This window comes from Colossoma macropomum, unplaced genomic scaffold (assembly GCF_904425465.1).
Source record: "Colossoma macropomum unplaced genomic scaffold, Colossoma_macropomum, whole genome shotgun sequence".
Lineage (NCBI taxonomy): Eukaryota > Metazoa > Chordata > Actinopteri > Characiformes > Serrasalmidae > Colossoma > Colossoma macropomum.
The window spans coordinates 1,549,818-1,569,793 of NW_023495965.1; the positions used below are offsets into that span (position 1 = coordinate 1,549,818).

General features: G+C 44.2%; 1 protein-coding gene across 6 annotated transcripts in view; it reads left to right on the plus strand.

Moving 5' to 3' along the window:
- slc8a1a (solute carrier family 8 member 1a) overlaps positions 1 to 19,976 on the plus strand; it is a 34,597-nt gene that overhangs the window by 13,451 nt on the left and 1,170 nt on the right. Inside the window, exons 3-10 of one of the 6 annotated variants that reach the window (XM_036564295.1) lie at positions 8,069 to 8,175; positions 12,978 to 12,998; positions 13,556 to 13,573; positions 13,691 to 13,705; positions 14,924 to 14,992; positions 15,961 to 16,079; positions 18,790 to 18,889; positions 19,253 to 19,525. In XM_036564295.1, the coding sequence (XP_036420188.1) occupies positions 8,069 to 8,175; positions 12,978 to 12,998; positions 13,556 to 13,573; positions 13,691 to 13,705; positions 14,924 to 14,992; positions 15,961 to 16,079; positions 18,790 to 18,889; positions 19,253 to 19,525 (722 nt within the window). Of the gene's footprint in view, positions 1 to 8,068; positions 8,176 to 8,888; positions 8,993 to 12,977; positions 12,999 to 13,555; positions 13,574 to 13,690; positions 13,706 to 14,923; positions 14,993 to 15,960; positions 16,080 to 18,789; positions 18,890 to 19,252; positions 19,526 to 19,976 lie in introns of all 6 variants that reach the window. The other 5 variants (XM_036564296.1, XM_036564297.1, XM_036564298.1 and 2 more) reach the window with 5 other exon arrangements.

Consider the following 19,976-nt stretch of genomic DNA (forward strand, 5'->3'; position numbering starts at 1 on the left):
CGTGTCTGCGTGGGTTTCCTCCGGGTACTCCGGTTTCCTCCCACAGTCCAAAAACATGCAGTCAGGCTGATTGGACGTGCTGAATTGCCCCTAGGTGTGAGTGTGTGTGGATGTATATGTCTGTTTGTCTGCCCTGCAATGGACTGGCGACCTGTCCAGGGTGTATCCTGCCTTCCGCCCGATGACAGCTGGGATAGGCTCCAGCACCCCACCGCGACCCAGAAGGATAAGTGGTTAAGTGATGAGTGAATGAACTTCACAGACTAGATTTCTCTTAAAAAATTTGGTTTAATGTCTCCAAACTTTAGACTGGTAGTGTAAATACACCACCACTGTGATCAAATCAAAACGGCATTCTTTAACTCTTCGTTTATTACTTACAAATCAGAAACATCAAAAACTTCAGCCACTGTTAGCTAACTGGCTAACTCCCAGCTACAGTCCCTGAGGCTAAATGTTAAAGACAGAAATGTTTCTGTTAACTGAGGTGAAACGGTTAAATAAACTCATTACCAGAAGGTGTTGGAGCAGCAGGGCGAATGAACTGCTAGTTTTCGTAGCGATGTGGATGTGGACGATGGTGGACGATGGTGGATGATAATGATGTAACGGCCCGTCCTGCTAATGGTGCCACCTGGTTACGGCTGGATTAGCACTAGGTTTACATTCAGTTTTAAACACATCAGCTGACCACTGGACACTGTACTCCTCCGGCTGCAGAAACACTTCACTCCCTTCAGTGCAGCGCTCCACCTGCAGTCAGACGCTCTATAGTTATAAACTCCACCTGCAGTCAGACGCTCTATAGTTATAAACTCCACCTGCAGTCAGACGCTCTATAGTTATAATCTCCACCTGCAGTCAGACGCTCTATAGTTATAATCTCCACCTGCAGTCAGACGCTCTATAGTTATAAACTCCACCTGCAGTCAGACGCTCTATAGTTATAATCTCCACCTGCAGTCAGACGCTCTATAGTTATAATCTCCACCTGCAGTCAGACGCTCTATAGTTATAATCTCCACCTGCAGTCAGACGCTCTATAGTTATAATCTCCATCAGTGTTAGTTTAATCCGGTCTGTATTATCAGTGTGAGTTTAATCCGGTCTGTATTATCAGTGTGAGTTTAATCTGGTCTGTATTATCAGTGTGAGTTTAATCCCGTCTGTATTATCAGTGTGAGTTTAATCCCGTCTGTATTATCAGTGTGAGTTTAATCTGGTCTGTATTATCAGTGTGAGTTTAATCCGGTCTGTATTATCAGTGTGAGTTTAATCCGGTCTGTATTATCAGTGTGAGTTTAATCCCGTCTGTATTATCAGTGTGAGTTTAATCCGGTCTGTGTTATCAGTGTGAGTTTAATCCCGTCTGTATTATCAGTGTGAGTTTAATCCGGTCTGTATTATCAGTGTGAGTTTAATCCGGTCTGTATTATCAGTGTGAGTTTAATCCCGTCTGTATTATCAGTGTGAGTTTAATCCGGTCTGTGTTATCAGTGTGAGTTTAATCCCGTCTGTATTATCAGTGTGAGTTTAATCCCGTCTGTATTATCAGTGTGAGTTTAATCCGGTCTGTATTATCAGTGTGAGTTTAATCCCGTCTGTATTATCAGTGTGAGTTTAATCCGGTCTGTGTTATCAGTGTGAGTTTAATCCCGTCTGTATTATCAGTGTGAGTTTAATCCGGTCTGTGTTATCAGTGTGAGTTTAATCCCGTCTGTATTATCAGTGTGAGTTTAATCCCGTCTGTATTATCAGTGTGAGTTTAATCCCGTCTGTATTATCAGTGTGAGTTTAATCTGGTCTGTATTATCAGTGTGAGTTTAATCCCGTCTGTATTATCAGTGTGAGTTTAATCCGGTCTGTGTTATCAGTGTGAGTTTAATCCCGTCTGTATTATCAGTGTGAGTTTAATCCCGTCTGTATTATCAGTGTGAGTTTAATCTGGTCTGTATTATCAGTGTGAGTTTAATCCGGTCTGTATTATCAGTGTGAGTTTAATCCCGTCTGTATTATCAGTGTGAGTTTAATCCGGTCTGTATTATCAGTGTGAGTTTAATCCCGTCTGTATTATCAGTGTGAGTTTAATCCCGTCTGTATTATCAGTGTGAGTTTAATCCCGTCTGTATTATCAGTGTGAGTTTAATCCGGTCTGTATTATCAGTGTGAGTTTAATCCGGTCTGTGTTATCAGTGTGAGTTTAATCCCGTCTGTATTATCAGTGTGAGTTTAATCCGGTCTGTGTTATCAGTGTGAGTTTAATCCCGTCTGTGTTATCAGTGTGAGTTTAATCCGGTCTGTATTATCAGTGTGAGTTTAATCCCGTCTGTATGATCAGTGTGAGTTTAATCTGGTCTGTGTTATCAGTGTGAGTTTAATCTGGTCTGTGTTATCAGTGTGAGTTTAATCTGGTCTGTGTTATCAGTGTGAGTTTAATCCGGTCTGTGTTATCAGTGTGAGTTTAATCCCGTCTGTATTATCAGTGTGAGTTTAATCCGGTCTGTATTATCAGTGTGAGTTTAATCTGGTCTGTATTATCAGTGTGAGTTTAATCCCGTCTGTATTATCAGTGTGAGTTTAATCTGGTCTGTATTATCAGTGTGAGTTTAATCTGGTCTGTATTATCAGTGTGAGTTTAATCCCGCCCGTATTATATTCCCGCCTTCAGTTGGTCGGTGATGTGTACGGACGAGCATTTTGGCAGTTAGTGTCCAGAGATTTTCTTCAGGACTGAAAGAGCAGCAGACGAAGCTCTCAGTCACCATTCACTCCTACAATCACACACAAAGAACACTTACATACACTTACAACTCTCTCTCTCTCTCTCTCTCTCTCTCTCTGTCTCTCTCTCTGTCTCTCTCTCTCTGTCTCTCTCTCTCTGTGTCTCTCTCTGTGTCTCTCTATCTCTCTGTCTCTCTCTCTCTCTCCTCACTGGCACTCTTACTTGTTTGTAAAGGTAACATAAACTCAAACATACTTTCCGTGACTTCAGTCAGAAACACACAGAGGAATCTTTCTGATCTACATGCAATGATATGCAAATCATTTAAACCCTATATTTGATTTCAAATACTACTAAGACAACATATTAAATGTTGAAACTGAGAAATTGTATTGTTTTTGGAACAATAAAGGCCCATTTTGAATTTGGTGCCAAAAACACGTTCCAAAAAAGTTGGACGGGGGCCTGTTTACCACTGAGTTTCATCACCTCTTCTTTAACTACACTCTGTAAGTGTTTGGGAACTGAGGAGACACTGCTGTAGTTAGAAAGTGAAATGTTTTCCTGTTCTTGTTTGATAAAGGATTTCAGCTGCTCCTCAGTTCAGGGGCTCATTTGTTGTGTTTTTTGTTTCATAATGCACTAAATGTTATCAGTGGTGACAGGTCTGGACTGCAGGCAGGTCAGTTTAGCACCTGGACTCTTTTAATGTGGAGCAGTGCTGCTGTAATACATGCAGAATGTGGTTTGTCATCGTCTTGCTGAAATAATCAAGGCCTTCCCTGAAAAAGACGTTGTCTGGATGGCAGCATATGTATGCATATATGTATATGTATCTATTGTTCAGCATTAATGGTGCCTTTACAGATGTGCACGTCACCCATGCCATGTGCACTAATGCCCCCCTACACCATCATGAATACTGGCTTTTAAATTGTGTGCTGACAACAAGCTGGATGGTCCCTCTCCTTTTTAGCTCAGGGGACACAGTGTCCATGATTTCCAAAAAGAATTTCAAACTTTGACAGGACACTTTTCCACTTCCCCTCAGTCCATTTTAAATTAGCTCAGGCCCAGAGAAGGTGGCAGCATTTCTGGATTCTCTTTATATTTGGTTTCTTCTTTGCATTTTAGAGTTTTAACTTGCATTTGTGAATACAGCGACAAACTGTTCTCACAGACAGTTTTTTTTCAGAAGTGTTTCTGAGCCCATGCAGTGATTTCCACTACAGAATCATGTCCGTTTTTAATGCAGTGCTTCCTGAGGGACTGAAGATCACGGCCAGCCAGTATTGGTTTTTGGCTTTGTCCCCTGCGTACAGAGATTTCTTCAGAGAGATTTCTTCTTTTAATGATATTACGTACCGTAGATAAAGAAATCCCCAAGTTCTTTACTATTTTATGTTGAGAAATGGTATTCTTAATTTTTTGCTGTGCTGTACTGTACTGTGCTGTACTGTGGTGTTCTGTGCTGTTCTGTACTGTGCTGTGCTGTATAATACTGTACGGTACTATACTGTGGTGTTCTGTGCTGTTCTGTACTGTGCTGTACTGTACTGTACGGTACTGTACTGTTCTGTACTACGCTGTACTGTACTGTATGGTACTGTATTGTGCTGTGCTGTACTGTACTGTCCTGTACTGTACTGTGCTGTACTGTACCGTTCTGTACTGTGGTGTTCTGTGCTGTACTGTACTGTACTGTGCTGTTCTGTGCTGTGCTGTACTGTGCTGTTCTGTACTACGCTGTACTGTACTGTACTGTGCTGGTCTGTGCTGTGCTGTACTGTACTGTTCTGTTCTGTTCTGTACTGTGCTGTACTGTACTGTACTGTTCTGTTCTGTACTGTGGTGTTCTGTACTGTTCTGTGCTGTACTGTACTGTGCTGTTCTGTACTGTGCTGCGCTGTACTGTACTGTACTGTTCTGTACTGTGCTGTACTGTACTGTTCTGTTCTGTTCTGTACTGTACTGTTCTGTACTGTGCTGCGCTGTACTGTGCTGCGCTGTACTGTACTGTGCTGTTCTGTACTGTGCTGCGCTGTACTGTACTGTACTGTACTGTTCTGTTCTGTACTGTGCTGCGCTGTACTGTACTGTACTGTACTGTACTGTGCTGTACTGTACTGTTCTGTTCTGTACTGTACTGTACTGTTCTTTTCTGTACTGTGCTGTACTGTACTGTACTGTACTGTTCTGTGCTGTGCTGTACTGTACTATTCTGTGCTGTACTGTACTGTTCTGTACTATGCTGTACTGTACTGTACTGTACTGTTCTGTACTGTGCTGTGCTGTACTGTACTGTACTGTTCTTTTCTGTACTGTGCTGTACTGTACTGTACTGTTCTGTACTGTGCTGTACTGTTCTGTACTGTACTGTTCTGTGCTGTACTGTGCTGTACTGTACTGTACTGTTCTGTTCTGTACTGTACTGTGCTGTGCTGTACTGTACTGTACTGTACTGTGCTGTTCTGTACTGTGCTGTACTGTACTGTGCTGTACTGTGCTGTTCTGTACTGTACTGTGCTGTACTGTACTGTACTGTGCTGTACTGTACTGTACTGTGCTGTACTGTGCTGTTCTGTACTGTGCTGTACTGTGCTGTACTGTACTGTACTGTACTGTGCTGTACTGTGCTGTTCTGTACTGTGCTGTACTGTGCTGTTCTGTACTGTACTGTACTGTGCTGTACTGTGCTGTACTGTTCTGTACTGTACTGTGCTGTACTGTACTGTACTGTACTCTGTGCTCAGTGCTGTGTGACTGTGAGCTGATGTGTGTACAGTAATTATCAGGCTGCTCTTCTGTCAGTGTCCCCTCACGGCGAGCAGACGGCACTACTGATCACATTTAAACTCTCAGAAAAGAACACAGACTCCCACAGATCCGGGAAGAGATAAGAATAGGCCCTGATTTCTGGACGCTGCTCATTTACTGGACAGTCAGTCGGATGTGGAGGGCTGTTCACACATCACAGTGTTCACTCTGAGCTGCTGCGGTGACACGCGTTGCTCTGCATTGTCCAGCAGAGCCTGGAGGGTCTCGTTCACGGAGGCTTTCCTAAAAACTTACTAAGGATCTTAAGAAAAACACATGGACTATTCATAAAAGCAGACTGTCAGTATCAAGTAACATTTTACAGATTATCATAAATTATACCGTATGGAAAGCTGGTCATCAGTGGTGACCACATTAGTGTCTTCAGTGTAGAGTAAATGAGCGTAACGAGGCGGCGCTGCAGACGGTCGAGATAGCTTTAAAATAACATCCCTCTGAACACTCCCATCACTGAGTGAGCGGCAGGAGTGACCTCTGGGTAATTAAACACTCTGCACAAGTGAAAGCTGGACATCCATGACCTGTAATGATCTCACAGCCTCACAGGGAGAGAGAGAGAGAGAGAGAGAGAGAGAGAGAGAGAGAGAGAGAGAGAAACGTTAATTTTATTAGAAATTCATTCTGGATGTTCTTCATGTTTCTCAGTCATTGTAGAACTTTGTACGGCTCTGATCCTCATTCTGGACTCCTCTAATGGTTCTTCATGGACCTGCTGATGATCTAAAAGCTGTGAAGCTCTTTAGGATGAGCAGATTTTACTCGTTTACATATTTATCTGAAAGATTGTTTTAATTTTATTGAAAACATTGCAGACTTTTTGATCGGTGGTTCCAGTGATGTGCCTCCCCGTCAGGCTGAATGCTGAATGGTCTGAGAGCTCTGATTGGTCTGGCTGAGCTGTCGGTGTTGCTGGCTGTGAATAATATTCTGAGCTGTTTAAGCTGCTCACAGTCCAGATTAGGCTGCGTTTGAGAGTGAAAGCGGAGGATTAGGAAAGTTTAGAAATCGGCCATCTGTGCTGAGGAACATCTGCAGGACGGCAGGGTCACATGATCACCTGACAAATCCCTCACCTACAGTTCAGATCCTCAATCAGAGCTCCGCTAAAACTCTTATACAACAGTAACGTCCAGAAACATCCAGCAGCACCTCACCAGAGACGAGAGGACGGCCTGCTGTGTTTATTCACTGACCTTTAAACCTTCACAGGAGATAAACAGAGCATTACATCAGCAGAGGGAGAGAGAGAAAGAGAGAGAGACACAGAGAGAGAGAGAGACACAGAGAGAGAGAGAGACACGGAGAGAGAGACTGTAGGAGACTGACAGTTGCTTGTTAAAGAACGTATGATGGTTTAATGTGATGCTGCTCTTGGTTTGTTTAGTTTAGCCTGTATTGTTGCCATGGTGATGAAATGCTGTGTGAAGTGGACTCGGTGATGGTTTATAAAGAGCTTCCCTGTTTGCATTCCGCATATTTTCCTGGAATGTCTACTGCCAAACACACGCTGGAGATGGAACGACTGCTCCACCTCCGAACCGTTACTCATCAGACCTAAACACACTACATACACACATCGCTCTCATCAGCACCACAGCATAGCCCCGCCCACCCACGTCATTACTGTATCATAACACCGCCAGGCATCTCCATCACTCTCAGAGCCCCATCCATCATCAGCACCACAGCATAGCCCCACACAGCATCGGCATCACCTGCAGAGCCCAGACAGCCCACTGTGGGGTCAGTGTGGGGTCAAAGTGGGATCAGTGTGGGATCAAAGTGAGATCAAAGTGGGATCAGTGTGAAATCAGTATGCAATCAAAGTTGCATCAGTGTGGGATCAAAGTGGGATCAAGGTGGGATCAGAATTGGGTCAATGTGGGGGCAAAGTGGGATCAGTGTGTGATCAGTATGGACTTAATGTGTTATCAGTGTGGGATCAGTGTGAGATCAGTGTGGGATCAAAGTGGGATTAATGTAGGGTCAAAGTGGGATTAGTGTGGGGTCTAAGTGGAATCAGTGTGTGATCAAAGTGAGATCATAGTGGGATCAGTGTGTGTTCAGTGTGGGATCCATGTGGGATCAAAGTGGGATCAGTGTTTTCGGAGCCATGTCCAAGTAATGTTCAGTAAGTGAGGCTAACTGTAGCATTCTAATCTGAAATGAATCAATGAGGATCCCTCAGACCTGATACGCTTATCCTCAAGTTTCTTTAGCTTTAGCACTGGAGCTATGCAGCTAATCTAGCTAAAGGAACTGAAGCTTATATCCCATCATAGCATTGTTAGCATGGTGCTAACTGCATGCCTGAATCATTGCACATGTATTGAGTTGTCAGTGTCTTCCTGCTGGCTGTTTTCCTTCCCACCGTTGAAGCTGTTATTTCCTCACGCCTCTCTCATCTCTGCAACTCTCTCTCTCTCTGTCTGTCTGTCTGTCTGTCTCTCTCTCCCTGTGTCTGTCTGTCTGTCTCTCTCTCCCTCTGTCTGTCTCTCTCTTTTTCAGCAAAACCATTCAGATCAATATTATTGATGATGAGGAGTACGAAAAGAACAAGAACTTCTTCATGGAGATCGGAGAGCCGCGATTGGTGGAGATGAGTGAGAGGAAAGGTGGGCTCCGAACCCCCCCTCCCCAACCCCCCTGTTGTTAACCTCTGGCCTGGTGCCACCTGCTGGACCGACTTCTCTTCAGTGGCACCGGCTCTAAATCCAGAAGACCACTGTGGTCACTCTGAGCTTTGCACTGTGAAGACCACTGACCAAATGACCTTTAGTTAAAGCCGTAGTTTAACGAAAAATCTGATTTATACACTCCGCCCCTTTCAGGAAGTGTGGTCGACCAGCCAAGTCATGTTTGGTGTGTAGCTCTGAGCTACAAGGCTAATGTAGCCAGCAAGTTACACAGTGTCAGAGTCCACATAATCAAGAGATTTGGCTAAATTTGGCGTCATGTTCACCAGCTTCTAATTCAAACACCGTTCCACCTTAAACGGTGCAGCAATTACATTCTGGCGCCTGAGGCACCATTTAAGGTGGAACGGTGTTGGAAATAGAAGCTGGCGAGTGGGACGCCTACTTCACCAACACGTTCCAGACAAGTGTGCGGTTTAGGTATGCAGTTAGCGCCACGCTAATTGATCAGCTGTAAGCTTTCATTGCTTGTTAGCCACATTAGCCTTGTAGCTCCAATACTAAGAAGCAAACTGACTACGTTTGAGGGGTAAATTTAATCAATCAGACAGTGACCAGAACAGTGCGAGAGTTAGGATGCTCAGGTGTTCCTCTGTCTCCCACCCTCACCCCACCCCCCCCAAACCCCACAGGAAGACCATAAAGGTTAGAATTGTTGACCATGACGAGTACGACAAGCAGGCAAACTTCTACCTGCAGCTGGACGAGCCGGAGTGGAGGAGGAGAGGATGGACAGGTGACAGAGCAGAAAAGACAACTCTTCCTTTTCCTCCTGCAGCTTCCTTCTGCCTCAGCGTGCTCTTCCTCCTGGACTCCTCCTCTTCCTCACTCAGCTCCTCTGTCAGCCTCATCTTCTGTCAGCTGTGCTGCACTCACACCAGAGACATGACTGGAAAACACTAGAGGGCGACAGAGAGAGTCTTCAGGGAATGGGAGTGAATGAAAATGGTTAAAATGAATATTTTTCTACTGCTACTGAGCTCTGATTGGTTAGCGTTACTGCTACTGCGCTCTGATTGGTTAACATTACTGCTACTGAGCGCTGATTGGTTAGCGTTACTGCTACTGCGCTCTGATTGGTTAACATTACTGCTACTGAGCGCTGATTGGTTAGCGTTACTGCTACTGCGCTCTGATTGGTTAACATTACTGCTACTGAGCGCTGATTGGTTAGCGTTACTGCTACTGCGCTCTGATTGGTTAACATTACTGCTACTGAGCGCTGATTAGTTAGCGTTACTGCTACTGAGCTCTGATTGGTTAGCGTTACTGCTACTGAGAGCTGATTGGTTAACATTACTGCTACTGAGCGCTGATTGGTTAGCGTTACTGCTACTGCGCTCTGATTGGTTAGTGTTACTGCTACTGCGCTCTGATTGGTTACAATTACTGCTATTGAATGCTGATTGGTTAACGTTACTGCTACTGCGCTCTGATTGGTTAGCGTTACTGCTACTGAGAGCTGATTGGTTAGCATTACTGCTACTGAGCGTTGATTAGTTAGCGTTACTGGTACTGAGCGCTGATTGGTTAGCGTTACTGCGACTGAGCTCTGATTGGTTAGCGTTACTGCTACTGAGCTCTGATTGGTTAACGTTACTGCTACTGAGCGCTGATTGGTTAGCGTTACTGCTACTGAGCGCTGATTGGTTAGCATTACTGCTACTGAGAGCTGATTGGTTAGCATTACTGCTTCTGAGCTCTGATTGGTTAACATTACTGCTACTAAGAGCTGATTGATTAGCGTTACTGCTACTGAGCGTTGATTAGTTAGCGTTACTGCTACTGAGAGCTGATGGGTTAATGTTACTGCTACTGAGCGCTGATTGCTTAACGTTACTGCTACTGAGCGCTGATTGGTTAGCGTTACTGCTACTGAGCGCTGATTGGTTAGCGTTACTGCTACTAAGAGCTGATTGAGTAGCGTTACTGCTACTGAGTGCTGATTGGTTAGCGTTACTGCTACTGAGCGTTGATTAGTTAGCGTTACTGCTACTGAGCGTTGATTAGTTAGCGTTACTGCTACTGAGCTCTGATTGGTTAACATTACTGCTACTGAGCGCTGATTGGTTAGCGTTACTGCTACTGAGAGCTGATTGATTAGCGTTACTGCTACTGAGCGTTGATTAGTTAGCGTTACTGCTACTGAGCTCTGATTGGTTAACATTACTGCTACTGAGTGCTGATTGGTTAACGTTACTGCTACTGAGAGCTGATTGATTAGCGTTACTGCTACTGAGCGTTGATTAGTTAGCGTTACTGCTACTGAGCTCTGATTGGTTAACATTACTGCTACTGAGCGCTGATTGGTTAGCGTTACTGCTACTGAGCGCTGATTGGTTAACGTTACTGCTACTGAGCGCTGATTGGTTAACGTTACTGCTACTGAGAGCTGATTGGTTAGCGTTACTGCTACTGAGAGCTGATTGAGTAGCGTTACTGCTACTGAGAGCTGATTGGTTAACATCACTGCTACTAAGAGCTGATTGGTTAACATTACTGCTTCTGAGCTCTGATTGGTTAACATTACTGCTACTAAGAGCTGATTGGTTAGCATTACTGCTACTGAGAGCTGATTGGTTAGCATTACTGCTACTGAGAGCTGATTGGTTAGCGTTACTGCTACTAAGAGCTGATTGGTTAGCGTTACTGCTACTGAGAGCTGATTGGTTAGCATTACTGCTTCTGAGCTCTGATTGGTTAGCATTACTGCTACTAAGAGCTGATTGGTTAGCATTACTGCTACTGAGAGCTGATTGGTTAGCGTTACTGCTACTGAGAGCTGATTGGTTAGCATTACTGCTACTGAGCGTTGATTAGTTAGCGTTACTGGTACTGAGCGCTGATTGGTTAGCGTTACTGCGACTGAGCTCTGATTGGTTAGCGTTACTGCTACTGAGCTCTGATTGGTTAACGTTACTGCTACTGAGCGCTGATTGGTTAGCGTTACTGCTACTGAGCGCTGATTGGTTAGCATTACTGCTACTGAGAGCTGATTGGTTAGCATTACTGCTTCTGAGCTCTGATTGGTTAACATTACTGCTACTAAGAGCTGATTGATTAGCGTTACTGCTACTGAGCGTTGATTAGTTAGCGTTACTGCTACTGAGAGCTGATGGGTTAATGTTACTGCTACTGAGCTCTGATTGGTTAGCGTTACTGCTACTAAGAGCTGATTGAGTAGCGTTACTGCTACTGAGTGCTGATTGGTTAACGTTACTGCTACTGAGAGCTGATTGATTAGCGTTACTGCTACTGAGCGTTGATTAGTTAGCGTTACTGCTACTGAGCTCTGATTGGTTAACATTACTGCTACTGAGCGCTGATTGGTTAGCGTTACTGCTACTGAGTGCTGATTGGTTAACGTTACTGCTACTGAGCGCTGATTGGTTAACGTTACTGCTACTGAGAGCTGATTGGTTAGCGTTACTGCTACTGAGAGCTGATTGGTTAGCGTTACTGCTACTGAGAGCTGATTGGTTAACATTACTGCTACTAAGAGCTGATTGGTTAACATTACTGCTTCTGAGCTCTGATTGGTTAACATTACTGCTACTAAGAGCTGATTGGTTAGCTTACTGATTGGTTAGCATTACTGCTACTGAGAGCTGATTGGTTAGCGTTACTGCTACTAAGAGCTGATTGGTTAGCGTTACTGCTACTGAGAGCTGATTGGTTAACATTACTGCTTCTGAGCTCTGATTGGTTAGCATTACTGCTACTAAGAGCTGATTGGTTAGCGTTACTGCTACTGAGAGCTGATTGGTTAGCATTACTGCTTCTGAGCTCTGATTGGTTAGCATTACTGCTACTAAGAGCTGATTGGTTAACATTACTGCTACTAAGAGCTGATTGGTTAGCATTACTGCAACTGAGAGCTGATTGGTTAACATTAATGCTACTAAGAGCTGATTGGTTAGCATTACTGCTACTGAGCTCTGATTGGTTAGCATTACTGCTACTGAGCGCTGATTGGTTAGCGTTACTGCTACTGAGAGCTGATTGGTTAGCGTTACTGCTACTGAGAGCTGATTGGTTAGCGTTACTGTTACTGAGAGCTGATTGGTTAGCGTTACTGCTACTGAGCACTGATTGGTTAGCGTTACTGCTACTGAGCGCTGATTGGTTAGCATTACTGCTACTGAGAGCTGATTGGTTAACATTACTGCTACTAAGAGCTGATTGGTTAACATTACTGCTACTGAGAGCTGATTGGTTTGCACAAAAGCCCAGTCATTGAGGACTGTCTATTGAGCGCCCTCTAGTGTCAGAGCAATCTAAAGGGCATTATTAAGTGGACAGTTCTCCTCACTACAAATCATAATAATTCATTTTCATTATAAACGGGAGAGAAACACAGTCATGGTTCAGTGTCACAACTCTTTTCTGCTGATGTCATAAACAAACACACAGCCAGCTTCTGAGCTCAGATGACCTGATACCTCCATGATTGGATTAAAGATACAAACAGAGATAAAAACTTAAGTCCTCTTTATTATTGTCACCTGGAGCTGAAGGCCACAATAGATCTGCAGGAGCCTCAGACCTGCTGAATAAAGTCTGTCCTCAACACCTGCGCACACACACACACACACACACACACACACACACACACACCTGCTGTCTGCCAGGCTGAGCTTTATTTATTCATATATTTCCCTTCTTCTGTTTTTTCTTTCTTTTCTTCATCTTCTGCCTGTCTGTCGTGTTGTCTGGGTCAGCTGTGTTGCTGCATGAGTGTGGTAAGTCTTTACTCGGCCACCACTCAGCCTCAACAGCTGCTCTGTGTGATCATCCTCTCACTGAAATGTTGTCCACTCACTGGCCACTTTATTAGAGACACCTACCTTGTGCTTCCACAAACTGGCCACTTTATTTGAAACTCACACCTTGTGCTTCCACTCACTGGCCACTTTATGAGAAACACCTACCTTGTACTTCCACAAACTGGCCACTTTATTAGAAACACCTACCTTGTGCTTCCACTAACTGGCCACTTTATTAGAAACACCCACCTTGTGCTTCCACTCACTGGCCACTTTATTAGAAACACCTACCTTGTGCTTCCACTAACTGGCCACTTTATTAGAAACATCCATCTTGTACTTCCATTAACTGGCCACTTTATTAGAAACACCTACCTTGTGCTTCCACTAACTGGCCACTTTATCAGAAACACCTACCGTGCGCTTCCACTAACTGGCTGCTTTATTAGAAACACTAACTGCCTGCTTCGTTAGCGTGGTCAGACGGTGCAGTGATGACACTGTAATTAATTTTTGGTGTTTTATGGTTGTAGGTGGATTCGTGAAGACAGGTATGGTCCATTTTACAGGAAATGCTAAAACAGCTCATTAGCACTGAAGCTAACTGGCTTCGCTAACCGGCTAGTTCCCGGTGTAGCTCTGACGTTGTCTGTGTTGCTCTTTGATAGATAAACAGCTCTTTGGTAAGAAATCAAATTTGGGTTTTCACTGAGCTGAAAGCTAAATTTAACAGTGTGTGATTCAGTAACTGCACTGCAGCAGACTGACCACCACCGCCCCCGCTCGGCTTTACGCACGCTGGACACACGCTGGACACATGCTGGACACACGCTGGACACTGCGTGACATAGACATGCAGAGATGTTTCAGTCCACATGCAGCAGTGGGTCTGCAGTGACTGTCCTGTAGGTCAGTGTGAGGAGCGTCTCTGCAGATCTGGACTCTCTCAGTTTAATTACCCAGAATCCTCTGTTTACACGGCGACTGCAGATCTGCTCACACTGCACTGCTTCATCTCACTGACCGAACTTACACCTAACACATCAAACAACAGTGCAGTTTACCCAGCTGCCCTTTCACCCCCAGCTGGGGTCATCCCTATATCCCAGGGTTCTATGCTCCCATGGGTTTCTGCTCCCAGGGTTCTATGATTCCAGGGTACTATACATTGGAGTGACCTCTGCTGGACACCACTGTCATCTAACACACTCCTTTCATGCTACTGACCTGTTTGTGTGTGTTCACTACGGAACGTTTCAGCTCACAGTTAAAGAACCCATATCAGTGAAAACTTCAGTTCGTTTCATCAAAACAGTCTGATGTATTAAACACTGTTACAGTGTCGAAACCCAGTTAACTCCTCAGTACATACAGTCCAGGTCTACAGCATTTTAGCCCCGCCCATTCAGCCTACAGCAGCTTAGCCCCGCCCATTCAGCCTACAGCAGTTTAGCCCCACCCATTCAGCCTATAGCAGTTTAGCCCCACCATTCAGCTACAGCAGTTTAACCCCACCCACTCAACCTACAGCAGTTTAGCCCCACCCATTCAATTCTGGGCAGCTACTCAAAACAGACCCCATTTACATACATCTGTCTTAAAGGTACAGTGACAGAAACAGCCTGTTTGATTTTAAGAGATAAAGAGAGGCTGGAAAATGATCATTTGATTAATTATGACTGTTTTTGAAAAAACAGAACATGAGGAAATGTGGGATATGGGCTCTTTAATTACAGCCGTACAGCATAAACATCACAGCTGTGTTCGTTGTTGGAGTGTTCGTGTCCTGAAACATGCCAGCGTGTGTGTGTGTGTGTGTGTGTGTGTGTGTACATGTGTGTGTGTGTGTGTGTGTACATGTGTGTGTGTGTGTGTGTGTGTGTGTGTGTGTGTGTGTGCAGGGAGAGATGTGTACCGGAAAGTTCAGGGCAGAGATAACCCCGCCCCCTCTGCCATCATCAACATCGCAGGTACCCCGCCCCCCCTTCACTCCTTTATTCATTTATTTCATATATTTTCTCATTTACTTAATTTCTCTTTACACCCACATCACTGCTCCTCATCATCCACTGTATCAGTGTTATTTATCAGATCCACAACACACATCACTGTTTATATATGAACTTAAAGGGGAATTCCACCCAAATTCCCCCATAATTCAGTGTGTGAGATAAACAGAGAGATTCAGAGCGGTTTGGTGTGAAATGGTTCAGATGTCTTTACAGTGGTGGTGATAGGAACCAGGGGTCGCCATGACTACAACACAAATATAGACATTTTATTTACTATCCAGAACCACCAGTGAACCTACACGAGTCTTCTGAGTTTATATGGAATGTTGATGATGGAAAATAGTGGAAAATCTGAAATAATCAGTTTTCTTTGGGGACTATTTTGCCTCACAGCGCCCTGCATGTATCCCTCCACCATAAATGGAGTTTAAGTTCTCTAAACTATCATAAAACAGTGTCTCAGTCATCAGGCAGTGAATTCATAACCATTTCATGTAGGAACTTTCTGTGAGGGAGCTTTTAGAGGTGGACGTCTGGTTCCTATCACCACCACTGTGAACAGTTCTGACTCGGTAAGATTATCTAGAACAGAGCGTTTCACACCAAAACAGTCTAAACGGCTCTGTAGCTAACAAGTAATGTTGAAGGTAGCACCATGCTAATTGGTGGCTATAAGCTTCCATTACTTTTTAGCTACCTCAGCCTCGTAGCTCCAGCGCAAAAACTAAATGAGCAAACTTCAGACACCGAACTTCAGAACACGTCTCAGCTGATCAGTTACGTTTCTATAAATGTGTGTGAATGTAATTTATATCTGAACTATCGTTTCATCCATCAGGTGAGCGATTTGCTGTAGGAGGAGTAAAATCGACCCATGAGCTTTCTCTTTATTCTCTCTCTCTCTCTCTCTCTCCCTCTCTCTCTAGATGACAGCCTTCTCTCTCAGAAGGAGCAGGATGAGAGGAGGATCGCTGAGATGGGACGCCCCTCACTGGGAGAGAACTCCAGACTGGAGGTCGTCATCGAGGAGTCCTACGAGTTTAAGGTAGCTCTTTTTGAAGATGCTGTTGGTTCCTCTGAGGGTCTACAGTGAGGCTCAATTCTGGAGCCCCGGATGGAGCAGGTGAGGATCGTTTATGGGAATGCTAAAGGTCCACTATGCTGCTGTGGGATCCAGAGAAGCTAATGGAGCTCCGCAGTGTCCTCCTGTCCACAGCCTGCTGTTAAAAGTCACTGGGCTTGATGTTGCTCCACTTCTTAGTGTTTTAATTGCTCTTTAGTGACCAGTTGACCATGTAGGACCTTATCAGACAACTGTCAGCTGTCTAGACTAAATCCCCCACCCAGTGAAGGCCTCGCTCGGCTAAGGTCGCTCAGATTCTGATGGTGTTTGTCTTCAGGAGATGCGAACATGTGGAATACAATCCGCCCAAGAGATATGTAGAGTCTCCTAAGACAGCAGATGTGAAACATCTCCAGATGTTGGACTGATGCACCACAAAGCAGCGAGGCTCGCTCTACTGCCACTTTTCTTGAGGTTGTTGGTCTTGACATTGGTCAGTGACTCTGGGTTTAATGTCCTCATCTGCCAGGCAGAACGGGTCAGAAACCTGGAGATGCACGTGGTCTGTGGTGAATTGAGAATGATGAGTGGATGAAGGTTCCTCCTGGACTATTAGCTCTGCTGTCTGAGAGTTTTTCCAGTAGATCCAGTGAACGGTTCACTGCAGACAGGGCGTCTGGACATCATCACCAGCAGAGACAGATTTATGGGAGAGCTTAGTGATTGAGACAAGGAGCAGGTTAAATATTACTGAATCTAGAAGGTCCTGCTTTACATCCAGACCACAGAAAAGATCTGCATCCCACTGATGTGCAGAGGACTTGGCTTTGGTTTATGTAGAGGCCTTTGCTCAGCTTCCATACAGAACCACACTAACACTGTAAGGGCACTATACGATTCTGGAGAATGATTGTTGATATTTGAACTCAACAGCAAAACAAACGCACCCTCCCTTCAGTGCTCCTTCAGAAGCTCCGCAATTCATGGACGTACAAAGCTGAATGACGCTGGACTAGCAAACCAGTTTTTTAGATCTTTGCGGCCATAAAACTCTTCATAAACGTTGTACAGACAAATATCATGATATAACATTAAAGTGAACAACCACACAGTAAGTCATGTAGCAAACGTTAGCGAGGCTGTGGGTTAGCAAACTGTTGCTGCAGTTGTTGCTGTGAAACCAGTTGGGATTAGCGATCACAGACATTAGCAAACTGCACAAAACATTAACGACCTGCTGGTTCTGTGAAACAGTAAAAATAAACTAATGTTGCCCAGAAACAGAGCAGCCTCCTCATCCCTTTTCATGCCTTTCAGCTCTCCATGAAGCTGAAGTCGCTCTTTATTCGTCAGCTTCTTGTTCAAATTTTCCGGTTCCACCTTAAATGGTGCAGTAGTTAGGCTATATTCAGGTGCCTCAGCTTGTTGTTTAAATTTTCCTGTTCAACATGCTGCACGATATAAGGTGGAACGGAAAAATGCGAATAGGAAGCCAACTTTGAGGAAGATTCGGTGGAGGAATTTTTACAAAGTCACTTTCACCTGAACGTCTCCTGCTGCACTTCACTATCTCACATGCGCAGTGCTGTGTGAGGTCACTGTCTTTTGTCTCTCGGGGAGGGCAGGATGCCATTACTCCACTATCTCTGTAATACAATAGTTATTTGCTGTTCTATTAATGTTTGAAATGTCGTATATAGAAGCTCTGTAAGGTCTGCTGTGCGGCGTTAGGAGAGAGAGTTCTTTCTGGAACGTTCTGTAATTTTCTCTCTGCAGTTTAATTGAGTTCTAGTCTGTGATGAAGTCACTGACAGCACTAACACTCACAGCACTGTGGAGCAGATCTTCAGCTGTTTCTGTAGAGCTGTGATGGACAGTAAGCAGAGAGAGCTCATGATGATGAAGGTGATGGTGATGATGATGGTTATGGTGATGATGATGGTGATGATGGTGATGGTGATGGTGATGATGATGTGATAATGATGGTGATGGTGATGGTGATGATGATGATGGTGATGATGATGTGATAATGATGGTGATGGTGATGGTGATGATGATGATGGTGATGGTGATGATGATGTGATAATGATGATGGTGATGATGATGATGATGGTGATGATGATGATGGTGATGATGATTGATGGTGATGATGATTGATGGTGATGATGATGATGTGATGATGATGATGATGATGGTGATGATGATGATGATGTGATAATGATGATGGTGATGGTGATGATGTGATAATGATGATGGTGATGGTGATGGTGATGATGATGATGATGATGGTGATAATGATGATGGTGATGATGATTGATGGTGATGATGATGGTGATGATGATGATGGTGATGGTGATGATTGATGGTGATGAAGATGGTGATGAAGATGGTGATGATGATGATGGTGGTGGTGATGATGTGATAATGATGATGGTGATGGTGATGATGATGATGGTGATAATGATGATGGTGATGGTGATGATGATTGATGGTGATGAAGATGGTGATGATGATGATGGTGGTGGTGAGAAAAACAGTCCAGTGTCTGGAAAAAAAAAAAAACACTTTTAAAGCGATAGTTCAGAGATGACGTTTAAACACCCTGCAAGTCTGAAACGGTGGTTTGTGTGTTCAGTCATTGCTGCTACATTCCGTCTGAAGTGGATCTAACGGTCATTACCGTGTTCCACAGAGTACGGTCGATAAACTGATAAAGAAGACCAACTTGGCTCTGCTGGTAGGAACCAACAGCTGGAGAGAGCAGTTTGTGGAGGCCATCACAGTCAACTCAGGTAAACATCTTCATAGGACAAACAGCGGCCCACGTTCAGTCCAGCTATGACTGGACACCAGTGCAGGACAGAGAACTACTGTAATAATACCACCCGTAGTGAGAAACATCAGTGCCAGCTCAGTGTAACAATGCAACATACTGACAGTGTAACAATTCCAAACAGTGTAACATTATCAAACTATGGCAGTGTAACATAATGACAGTATGACAGTATGACAGTAACATGATGTCAGAGTCATCATCACGTTTACAGTCTGCATTTTAGAGTCTAAAAAAGTTGAGGATAATATTTTACAGACAAAACCTGCCGATCAAACCAGCCTCGGGCTCAGATCTCCACTTTCTCTCTTTCGTCCCTCAGGGGATGATGATGATGAGGACTGTGGTGAAGAAAAGCTGCCGTCCTGTTTTGATTATGTGATGCACTTCCTGACGGTTTTCTGGAAGCTTCTGTTCGCCTTCGTTCCACCCACGGATTACTGGAACGGCTGGGCATGTTTTATCGTTTCCATCTTCATGATCGGCCTCCTCACTGCGGTCATCGGTGACCTGGCCTCACATTTCGGCTGCACCATCGGCCTGAAGGACTCGGTCACTGCGGTGGTGTTCGTCGCTCTGGGAACATCTGTCCCAGGTAATAATAATAACAATAATAATAATATTAATAATAACGATGATGAAGGTACTGTTTGAACTGAATCTACTGCTGGTGAAGAGATTTTTCCACAAATTCAAACTGGAAAGGCCCACATGCTTAACCCTGAGGCACACCCCAGTTTAGAAATAGTTTGAAAAATCTTCCAATCAAACACAATTTTATACATTTAAATTTATTAAATCATTATGGACGAAAGTTAGGGCAAAATTTAGATTTCCTGATAGATGCTACTGTGTTAGCTATGCTAATGTACTTCAGTCCATGTTTATAGATAACAGTGAGTCATGCAGTGTCAGAAACCACACAATCAGGTCTATTAGAGATACTGAACAACTTCACACAGTTTTAAACAACTGTGAGATGATTTAGACATGCAGCTAGCACCATGCTAATTGTTGAGATATAAACTTCTATTACTAGTTAGCTA